This window comes from Tachysurus vachellii, chromosome 13 (assembly GCF_030014155.1).
Source record: "Tachysurus vachellii isolate PV-2020 chromosome 13, HZAU_Pvac_v1, whole genome shotgun sequence".
NCBI lineage: Eukaryota > Metazoa > Chordata > Actinopteri > Siluriformes > Bagridae > Tachysurus > Tachysurus vachellii.
Window position 1 is genome coordinate 25,556,469 of NC_083472.1, and position 12,204 is coordinate 25,568,672.

The window sequence follows — 12,204 nt, forward strand, 5'->3', positions numbered from 1 at the left end:
GAGAGAGAGAGAGAGACAGAGAGAGAGAGAGAGACAGAGAGAGAGAGAGAGAGAGAGAGAGAGAGAGACAGAGAGACAGAGAGAGAGAGACAGAGAGAGAGAGAGAGAGACAGAGAGAGACAGAGAGACAGACAGAGAGAGAGAGAGACAGAGAGAGAGAGAGAGAGAGAGAGAGAGAGAGAGAGAGAGAGAATAAGGATGTGTGTATTATATGTATGAGTTTTTTCTTGCTGTTATATTTATTTTTATTTGTAAGGTTTTGTGCCTCTGTGTTCGACCTTTAATCCCAACTCATATTTACTGTAGATTAAAAACATGATGTAATTCGTGGCCATCGTCTGTGCTCTGTGTGTGGGAGGGGCATATGCTCTGTAACCTGTCAATCACGGGGAACTAGCCAATTGTGGGCGTCTGTGAGCTCATGCATGTGGAACAGTGAAATGTTTTCTCTCTCAGTGTTTAATAAAAACACATTTGTCATTTTTTCGACTTTTCCATTTCTTTATTTTTCCACTGGAGCTTAATGTAGGTTAATGATGTTTAAACAACATTAGATGTTTAAAGCCTCCGAGTTTTTCTTCTCTAATGACGCAGTAATGAGCAGTGTGATGGTGTTATAAGAGCTTATAAGTGCTGTATGTAGAGATCTGATGAAAGACTGTGTTTGGAGCTCAGATTTCAGCCCTGCACGTTTTTCAATTTTATCTGAATGAACTTTTCTCAAATTCTGACATGTCATGACAGGAAATGACATCATATCCTGCCTTTCTGTGTTCCTGTTCTACTGAGATGCAGAAAGCTAGAACTCAGCACAAAAAATCCACAGAACTTGACTTTAGCAGATTTACCAATAGTCTGAACTCAGAAATGTTCTTCACGTGAGAACTAATTACACGTGTTGTCCATTTTGTGTGTTTGTCTACATGAACAAACAATTTGTGTATCTGGGAAACCTGAATAATTACAGGGTTTAGCCGAGGTTCATGAGTGCGGCAGCTGTAAGTCGTTTGCGTAACGATGTTTAACTCTGATTTACTGCAGTGTCGTGTTTCAGCTTGTTAAAGAATCTGTGTGGAATCTCAGAGTGTAAAGTGACTCAGATCTCATCGTCTTTCATAACGTCCAGCTGTGACGTGAAGCTCCTGTAAATATTTATCTGCAGGACTCAGGGATTACAGACACAACACAAACATGTGGATTTACACTAAAATATCTTCTGCCATTCGTCCTCATGTCATGTGACCTCTTGTGCAGCCAGTTGGTTATTACTTTTTTATCTGAATGAAGTTTTGTCATCGTAAACGTTCATAAACTTCATGACAAGTTTAAATGAAACTCAGGATATACGTGTTATTGTTATTGTGATGATTCACTCTGCTCAAATGAGTCGCTAAAGTGAACGACTCGGTGTCAGTTTCTCACATTCACTGAGTCATTCGTTTGAACTCAGTACTGAAAACCTCAAGCATCGGCCAATCAGAAAACAGCACTGATTAATGAGTATGAGATATTTAAATTAGCTTTAATTATATAAACATTTCTAACTCAGAGTTTCTGAATCTTTTAGTCGTGACTGAGATTCACTCATCTGTCACTCAGTGAACAAATTCTGTCCATTTCATGTGTCCACTTATTACCTCAGTAGAGGTTTTTTTAAGCAGAGATTTTGGTGTAAAGGTGTCAGATGTTCCTATTTTCAGCCCCCAGACATCTCAGATACTCAGGTTACATATCACAATCATTTCTCTCTCTCTCTCTCTCTCTCTCTCTCTCTCTCTCTCTCTCTCATTGCAGGTCCTCGCACATTTACTATTGAATACGTTGGTTGCAACACAACACTTCGTGGAAAGGAGAAGGAGGACATTCAAGCAGCCACAACAGTTCTCCTGGTTCCTCTTCTCTACCTGGTCTCTTTTGTCTTCGGTTTCCCTGCTAACCTTCTGGCTCTTTGGGTTCTTCTCTTCCGCACAAAAAAGTTTCCATCCACCATTCTGTTAGTGAACCTCACCTGCTGTGACCTTCTTCTTCTCCTCGTGCTTCCCTTTCGTATCATCTACCACTTCCAAGGGAACAACTGGATGTTTGGGGAAGGTTCCTGCCGCTTGCTAATCGCTCTGTTTTATGGGAACATGTACGGCTCTGTGATCTGCCTAATGCTCATTGCTGTGGACCGCTACGTGGCTTTGGTGCATCCGTTTGGTGCCAAAACGCTACGGAGTCACAAGACGTCCATACTGATGAGCGTGATTGTGTGGGTCGTGGTGGTGGTCGCGGCTGTTCCTCTACTAACATCACGCCAGTCTTACGACATAGACGACCTTTCCATTACGACCTGCCACGACGCTCTTCCCGCAGGCGAACAGACAAACTACTTTGGGCCATATTTTACCACGCTCTTCTTCCTCTGCTTTCTCCTCCCGTTATGTGTGGTGGTTTTCTGCTACAGTGCTGTATTGCGCACCCTAGTGGCCGCTGGCGCTCGCTACGCCCATGCAACCCGTGTCACGGCTCTCGTACTGGTGGTTTTCATCATCTGCCTCCTACCCAGTAACGTTCTCCTGCTCATGCACTATTATAAATGGTTGTTCTCACCTAAGAACGTGAAAGATTATGATGAAGGTGAAGCTGAAGATGCTGACAGAAGCTCTGACAACTACAATCCGCTCTACATGCTGTACATGATCAGCCTTGCCGTCAGCACCTTCAACAGCTGCATTGACCCCTTTATCTTCTACTACGTCTCAGAGGACTTTAGAGTAAAAGCCAGATCGTTGCTATGCTGCTCGAAAACCTTTCACGAAGCCTCTTCTGGAAGCTCCTCAGGCACCATGAGGTCAAAGGTCACATTGCTGTCCATGTCAGGAAAAACTAAAGGCGTTTCAGATAACGGTGCAGCAAAAGTGTAACGTCGCCACTTGCAGGTCAAGGGGAGGAGTCATGACGACGTCTATGTGATAAAAACCTCAATGTAAATAAAAGTTTTAATATCTGATACTGTGTTAGCTGACTGACACGAAGGTGATTTAGTTTGCTTCTGTACTAGCATGATATGTAGCTATGTAGCATGCTGTGTGTGCTTGTGTGTGCATGTGTGTGCATGCGTGTGTGTATGCTTATGTGCTTGTGTGTGTGTGCTTGTGTGTGCGTGTGTTTGCGAGTGTGTGTGCGCGTGTGTGCTTGTGTGTGCGTGTGTTTGCATGTGAGTGTGTGTGCGCGTGTGTGCTTGTGTGTGCTTGCGTGTGTGTGTGTGCTTGTGTCGTGCATGTGTGTGTATGAGATGATTGTGTATAAATAGGAAGATGTGTGTGTGTGTGTGTGTGTGTGTGTGTGTCATAAATAGAGTAGCATTTGTTTGTTAACGACGTGTCAATGACGTGTTTATGAAGGATTTAAAGAAGCTCCTGATGTGTATTTTATGTTAAATCTAAAAACACAGATTAATCTTTATAAACTTTATACATTTTAAGTGTTAGAATAAATTCTATTCTGTAAGCTTTTTAATTCTTCTTCTCTCTTTTTGATGAAGAACTGCAACAGCTGCTGAAGGTTAAAGTAAAACAAATCCCTGTTATAAACGATCCTCTGTACATTAAATCTGTAAGGTGATATTAATCACTGTGACACTTCACTGCCTGATCGCTTCTACACAAATAAACAGATCTTTTATGAACTAAATAAAGTGAGTATATAATTATATAAATAATAAATAGTCATTAGATTTAAAAACATTTTTATACAATAAAAGTGCTTATACTGTTTTTGTGTAAGATCGAATCTGAGGAATCTCACACACACTATCATACTCTCACACACACACACACACACACACACACACTATCATACTCTCACACACACACTATCATACTCACACACACACTATCATACACACACACACACTATCATACTCTCACACACACACTATCATACTCACACACACACTATCATACACACACACACACTATCATACTCTCACACACACACACACTATCATACTCTCACACACACACACACACTATCATACTCTCACACACACTATCATACACTCACACACACACACACACACACACTATCATACTCTCACACACACACACACACTATCATACTCTCACACACACACACACACTATCATACTCTCACACACACACACACACTATCATACTCTCACACACACTATCATACACTCACACACACACACACACACACTATCATACTCTCACACACACACACACACACACACACACACACACACACTATCATACTCTCTCACACACGCACACACACTATCATACTCTCACACACACACACACTATCATACTCACACACACACACACACTATCATACTCTCACACACACACACACTATCATACTCTCACACACACTATCATACACTCACACACACACACACACACTATCATACTCTCACACACACTCACACACACACACACACACCATCATACTCTTTCACACACACACACACACACACACACACACACACTATCATACTCTCACACACACTATCATACTCACACACACACATACACTATCATACTCTCACACACACACACACACTATCATACCCTCACACACACACCATCATACTCTCACACAAACACTCTCATACTCTCACACACACACACACACACACACACACACACTATCATACTCACACACACACTATCATACTCACACACACACACTATCATTCTCTGACACACACACTATGATACTCACACACACACTATCATACCCTCACACACACACACACTATCATACCCTCACACACACATTCATACCCTCACACACACTATCATACCCTCACACACACAATCATACACTCACACACACACACTATCATACTCTCACACACACACACACACACACACACTATCATACTCTCTCTCACACACACACACACACACACACTATCATACTCTCACACACACACACACTATCATACTCACACACACACACTATCATACTCTCACACACACACACACTATCATACTCTCACACACACTATCATACACTCACACACACACACACACACACACACACACACACACTATCATACTCTCACACACACACACACACACTATCATACTCTCACACACACACACACTATCATACTCACACACACACACTATCATACTCTCACACACACACACACTATCATACTCTCACACACACTATCATACACTCACACACACACACACACACACACACACACTATCATACTCTCACACACACACACACTATCATACTCTCACACACACTATCATACACTCACACACACACACACACACACACACACACACACACACACACACACACTATCATACTCTCACACACACACACACACTATCATACTCACACACACTATCATACACACACACACTATCATACTCTCTCACACACACACACTATCATACTCTCACACACACTATCATACACTCACACACACACACACACACACTATCATACTCTCACACACACACACACACACACACTATCATACTCTCTCACACACACACACACACTATCATACTCTCACACACACACACTATCATACACACACACACACACTATCATACTCTCACACACACACACTATCATACTCTCACACACACTATCATACACTCACACACACACACACACACTATCATACTCTCACACACACTCACACACACACACACACACTATCATACTCTCACACACACACACACACACACACACACACACACACACACACACACACACACACACACACACACACACACACACACACTATCATACTCTCACACACACTATCATACTCACACACACACACATACTCTATCATACTCTCACACACACACACTATTATACCCTCACACACACACCATCATACTCTCACACAAACACTCTCATACTCTCACACACACACACACACACACACACACTATCATACTCACACACACACTATCATACTCACACACACACACTATCATTCTCTGACACACACACTATGATACTCACACACACACTATCATACCCTCACACACACACACACTATCATACCCTCACACACACATTCATACCCTCACACACACTATCATACCCTCACACACACAATCATACCCTCACACACACACTATCACACACAAGATGACAAGGTGACAGGTTTGGTGTGTGTTTAATTTAGTCCTCAGCTTTGTTTTCATTTCTGTGATCTCTCCAGCTTTAAGAGATGATCAGTATTTCCTTGCTGATGGGGCTGTCGCTGTAAGTTCATGGTGGTCATCCACCAGGATTCTTTTCATCAACTCTGTATTCTTGTCTAGTTGGTGGCAAGTCCTCAGTCAAGCCTGTCTTGGAAGACATTGCTGATGCTGACCTCCATGAGAAGGTTAAAAAGCTAAGACTATTGTAGTGTGAAAATCTTTTAACTTTCTGTTATGATTATGATTTTGTCCATGTTCCTGTTTTGTATTTTTTATTTATTAAACCAGTTTATTTTTACGTTATCCTGCATTTGGGTCTATTTCTATCGCCGCTGACACCTAATCATTACTATTTACTTTCACAAACAAAAACTGACCTTAAACAGAAGGTAAATAAGTAGGAACATGATGGTCACTTCTGTTCCAATGTAACTGTAAAATTGTAGAAATGCTCCTTGTAGCTGTAACGTTGCTATAGCAGTGCTCTAAGCTACACACTCTGTTTTCTAGGCTGTAAGTAAATCAATGAATGAGGATTGAAACTGTCTTCCTGTTTGATCAAACTAACATCCTTTCTAATTATATTCTCTCTCAACTTGCAATGTCATTCTCTGCAAGGGTATGATACTGTGTGTGTGTGTGTGTGTGTGTGTGTGTGTGTGTGTGTGTGTGTGTGTGTGTGTGTGAGTATGATTCTATGTATCAACATTAATTTCCTGTATTTTATTTTTCAAACATTCGTTTGATAACGTTTTTCTGTAACTCAAACACACACACACACCACACACACACACACACACACACACACACGAAAAAAGAATTTATATTTGACATGTAACACAATAGAAAAACCTACTGGGTTCAATTATATACTGTAGGACATTATATGGTTTCCTGTGTGTGTGTGTGTGTGTGTGTGTGTGTGTGTGTGTGTGTGTGTGTGTGTGTGTGTGTGTGTGTGTGTGCATCTCTCCAACGTCTCCTCAATTCTGTTGCTTGAGATAACAGTACACAGTGTCACACCCACCCACACACACACACACACACACACACACACACAAACACTTGTTCCATTGCTGTTGTTCAGAAATACACTCGTCTGAGTCGGTGAGTGAACTTCATCTCTCTTTGTTTATTGACTTTATTCCTTGTGTTTAAAGAAAGACTTCAATTTACATTTTAATCTTAAAATTAAAGAGGAAACACTGAGAACTCTGACATATGACATCACTAACAGTTGCTTCACCTCCTGTGAATCACCAGATCTAACACTGACGTGAAATAATGACAATTATAAATTCCGTTGGCTTTATAATGTAAATAAATTAATTAAGTTAAATATTATGTAATAAAAAATACTTCAGCAAATAATCCAGAATATTTTCAGAAAAACAATGTTTACACACAATCATTTCTGCAGTAATATTTACATTTTAGAACAGAAATATATTCATCAGGATCATTTCATCTAATCAAAAATTTAACATTGGGAAATAAAAAACAGTAAAAACGACATTTTGTGGATAATAATGAAGTAAATCTAATGCACTTCCTGTTTTATTATTATGTACTCATCTCCTGTTTCACAGATTTACTCTGTCTCTCTTACACACACACACACACACACACACACACACACACACACACACACACACACATGGTTAGAGAGTTTGACTCCTAACCCAAAGGTTGTGGGTTCGAGTCTCGGGCCCGCAATACCACGACTGAGGTGCCCTTGAGCAAGGCACTGAACCCCCCAACTGCTCCCCGGGCACCGCAGCATTAATGACTGCCCACTGCTCCGGGTGTGTGTTCACGGTGTGTGTGTGTGTGTTCACGGTGTGTGTGTGTGTGTTCACTGCTGTGTGTGCACTTTGGATGGGTTAAATGCAGAGAACAAATTCTGAGTATGGGTCACCGTACTTAGCCATAGGTCACGTCACGTCTCTCACACACACACACACACACACACACACACACACACACACACACACACACACACACAACAACAACAACAACAACAAACGTTAAATTAATTTCTAATCACGTTTCTAAATAAACAGACAGATAAACAATAGAACAATGCTGTTGTTTTTTTAAAACTCTTTACTTCAGTTGAGTCTCGTTAAAGTTTAATAAACATCAAGAAACAAAATGAAAGATGAAGAATGTGGAAGTGGAAAATGTGGAAGTTAAAGAATGGAAGTATCAGAAATGTATTTTAATAAGCAACAGTCACTTTACATTTACAACAACCTGAAGGTTTAAAATTCTTTATATTTATATTAAATAAAACATTCATTAGAATAAAATGTATTATATATTTATTATCTTGTAAGCACATTATTTAGAACACAAACCATTTTTTGCCTAAAAGAAGTGTAAAAGTTCCTATTTACAGATTTACAGGGTTCTTAATTTAGCTTCCAGTAAAAAGATTCTACATGAATTGTGTTTAGAAGGAAAACCTTCTGTTCCACGTGGAGCTCCTCGAGTGACGAGCAGAAGAGCTTTTAAAATGTTGTAATCTTTCTAATCATTTTATTGAGTTACATTTAATTTTCATTGTCAAATAAAACAAACAAAATCGAAAATGATCACTTGTACTGTTCAGAATAAGTAAAAAAGAATGAAAAGAAAACCAATAATAAGGAGTGAAGATTTATTCGAGAATAAAATAAAATGATTAGATTTTATTGTGACCTTTTTAAACTCTTCAGTTTGAAGAGTTCAGTTTGTGAATAATGTGATGTTTATATAAATGAGCCATAAAACGGTTTTGTTATTTGCTGTAAATTGTTGTGTTAAATTCTGGCCCCTAGTGTTCACTGCTGTTAATGCGCCAAATACATACAGTGTGTTCACTTTTAACAAACTTTTACACACACACACATGAACAGAAAGAGAATTTGAGCAAATATTAAATGAGTTTTTTAAATTGAGTTAAATGTCTTTTCTGTTTTTCACAGATGACCTTTGACCTCCAGGTGAACAAGGAGCCCAAAATGGTGGCAGTAAATGAGGGTGAGAGAAACATCTGCTTTACATCACAGTGTGTTGGAATCTTACCATATGGTGTGGTGTGTATCACTGTGTGTGTGTGTGTGTGTGTGTGTGTGTGTGTGTGTGTGTGTACACAGTGCCAATGTTGGTGGTGCTGACCAGTGTGTGTACTCTGTGTGTTCTCATCGTCTCCACACTCTGGACATGTTTGAAGATCGTAAGTGCCGTGAGAACGGAAACACAGGAGACGTACACGCTGTACCCAGAACAAGAAGAGATAACGGTACACACACACACACACACACGCACATACACCACACTCACACACATACACACCACACACATACACACACATACACCACATTCACACACATACACACACACACACACACACACACACACACACACACACACACACACCCACAAACACACACACACACCACACACACACATACCCACACACATACCCACAAACACACACACACACACACACACACACACACACACACAAACACACATCTGTAGGAGATACATACATATTGTATAAATACACACATTTTGTTTTAAGTTTTTAATATTAGTAATTTTTTTAAATAATATAAATAATTGATTTAATAATATAAATATAAAATAAACTATATTTTTTATCTTTGCTTCACACACAAACACACACTGTAGGATGAGCTGAAGCAGAAAATAAGTGAAGAGGATGAGGAGGAGGAGGAGGAGGAGGAGGAAGAAAAGGAGGAGGAGGAGGAGGAAGACAACAGCTGACACCTCAACTGTGTTATTATTATTATTATTATTATTATTATTATTATTATTATTATTATTACTATTATTAATAATAATAATAATAAAAAATTACGGTAACATCTGAAAACACAAGCTGCATTTTGGTGATTTGAGGCTGTAAGTGAAGCTACGAACAGTTAATGTTATTGGAGACAAGACACAGGGCTCTGAACAGAAAGAAAGAAAGAAAGATAGATAGATAGATAGAGAGAGAGAGAGAGAGAGAGAGAGAGAGAGATCTTTAAAAAGACTTTCTGTTTCTTACTCTCAATAGGTTACCATGATGACCACTGCAGGGTTAAGTTCCTCTTTTAATTGAAAAATAAAAATAAAAATGTAAATTTATTAAAGATTTATTGATACGTGTTTGTGTGTGTGTGTGTGTGTTTGTGTGAATCCAAAGTGCACACACACAGCAGTGAACACACACACACACACACACCGTGAACACACACCCAGAGCAGTGGGCAGACATTTATGCTGCGGCACCCAGGGAGCAGTTGGGGGGTTCGGTGCCTTGCTCAAGGGCACCTCAGTCATGGTATTGCCGGCCAGAGACTCGAACCCACAACCTTAGGGTTAGGAGTCAAACTCTCTAACCATTAGGCCACGACTTCCCTGTGTGGGTATGTGTGTGTTTGTGTGAGAATGTGTATATGTATCTGTGTGTGTATATATATGTGTGTGTGATGAGGTATTATAGAGTGTATAAAACTCTATGGGGTGCCAATACTTTGTGCAAACTAACAGATGGGCTCAGTCAGTGATTATACACCTAAGAATGGTATAAATAAAGGTGGAGTTGGTAATATCCCACACACACACACACACACACACACACACACACCAGTAGCTTATTAGCTTACTGTTAATTTAGCCTATTTCCCCATGATGCAATAATTTCAGGAAATAAATGAAGTAATAATGAACAAACAAGAGGGCGAGTAAACAAGAGAAACACCACAGAGAGGAAGTTAGTAATATTTATAACACACACACACACACACACACACACACACACACACACACACACACACACACACAGAGGATATTACCAACTCCACCTTTATTTATACCATTCTTAGGTGTATAATCACTGACTGAGCCCATCTGTTAGTTTGCACAAAGTATTGGCACCCCATAGAGTTTTATACACTCTATAATACCTCATTAAGCTCATATAAATCTTTATGAATTATGGTGGACTTATTATAGTATTGTGTATTAAACATACAATATTTAGAACGAATTACAGAGCAACACTGATTTATACAGTATCTGACAGAAGTAAGTGCACCCCTCACATTTTTGTAAATATTTTATCATGTTACAACACTGAAGAAATGACACTGTGCTCCAGTGTAAAGTAGTGAGTGTTCAGCTTGTATAACAGTGTAAAGTAGTGAGTGTTCAGCTTGTATAACAGTGTAAAGTGTGTGCTTTAACTCTCTTCATTTGAATATATTGTCTTCTGGTAAAGTAGGTTCCTGACTTTTGTATACTATCTGCTTAACTCACTTTGTTCTAGAGTTGTGTGATTTGAATTGTGTTATATTCTATACCATTGTTGATTTTATAGTGTTGGTCTTTCACTCGTCCTTCTCCAGCTACAGACGTGACTGTTACCCCACTACCCCACGTCTCTGATCATCACCTGGTATCCTTCACCATCACTCTCCCTATGATACCTAAAACTACCTCTCACCCCCTCGCTCTTACCTGCCGCAACCTTCACTCTGTCTCCCCTTCTTCTGTAGCTTCTGGCACTCTTTCTTCTCGTCCTGATCCTGAGTCTTTTTCCTCACTACCCTTGGACTCGGCGACAGATACTTTCCTCTCATCTCTTTCCTCAACTATGGACTTCCTCTGCCCTATGTTCACTAAACCCAAGAAAACTTCTTGTTCTGCTCCTTGGCTTTCAGATGTTCTGTGAAACAATCGAAGAGAGCGAAGATCATCAGAGAGAAAGTGGAAGAAATCACAACTTGATGCAGATCTTCATTCTTACCGAACACTTCTTGCCAGATTCTCCTCAGATGTGACTTCTGCCAAGACTTCCTTCTACAAAGAAAAGCTTGAAGCTTCCTCACAAGACCCTCAGAAATTCCACAACATCATCTCTTCTCTGCTCAACCCCCGGCTCCACCTTCTTCATCCTCCGTGACTGCAGAAGACATTGCTTCTTTCTACCAGGAGAAGATTGAGG

The 12,204-nt window shown here is 40.0% G+C and overlaps 2 protein-coding genes across 3 annotated transcripts in view; both read left to right on the forward strand.

The window, feature by feature from the left end:
• The window catches only part of si:ch211-132p1.2 (proteinase-activated receptor 4), a 4,886-nt gene extending 1,095 nt beyond the window's left edge, over nucleotides 1–3,791 (forward strand). Inside the window, exon 2 of the mRNA XM_060885745.1 lies at nucleotides 1,795–3,791. Within this exon, the coding sequence (XP_060741728.1) occupies nucleotides 1,795–2,906 (1,112 nt within the window). The 3' untranslated portion in view covers nucleotides 2,907–3,791. The remainder of the gene's footprint in view (nucleotides 1–1,794) is intronic.
• Nucleotides 3,792–7,215: 3,424 nt separating this feature from the next.
• On the forward strand, nucleotides 7,216–10,360 carry LOC132855545 (uncharacterized). Of its 2 annotated transcripts, XM_060884558.1 has the most exons (5): nucleotides 7,216–7,307; nucleotides 9,170–9,224; nucleotides 9,341–9,486; nucleotides 9,882–9,909; nucleotides 9,946–10,360. In XM_060884558.1, the coding sequence occupies exons 2-5, from the start codon at nucleotides 9,170–9,172 to the stop codon at nucleotides 9,975–9,977; spliced, it is 261 nt and encodes an 86-aa protein (XP_060740541.1). In that variant the 5' UTR covers nucleotides 7,216–7,307; the 3' UTR covers nucleotides 9,978–10,360. The 2 variants fall into 2 exon arrangements, with proteins under 2 accessions (XP_060740541.1, XP_060740540.1); XM_060884557.1 differs by having other exon boundaries at nucleotides 9,882–10,360.
• The last annotated feature ends 1,844 nt before the right edge of the window (nucleotides 10,361–12,204 follow it).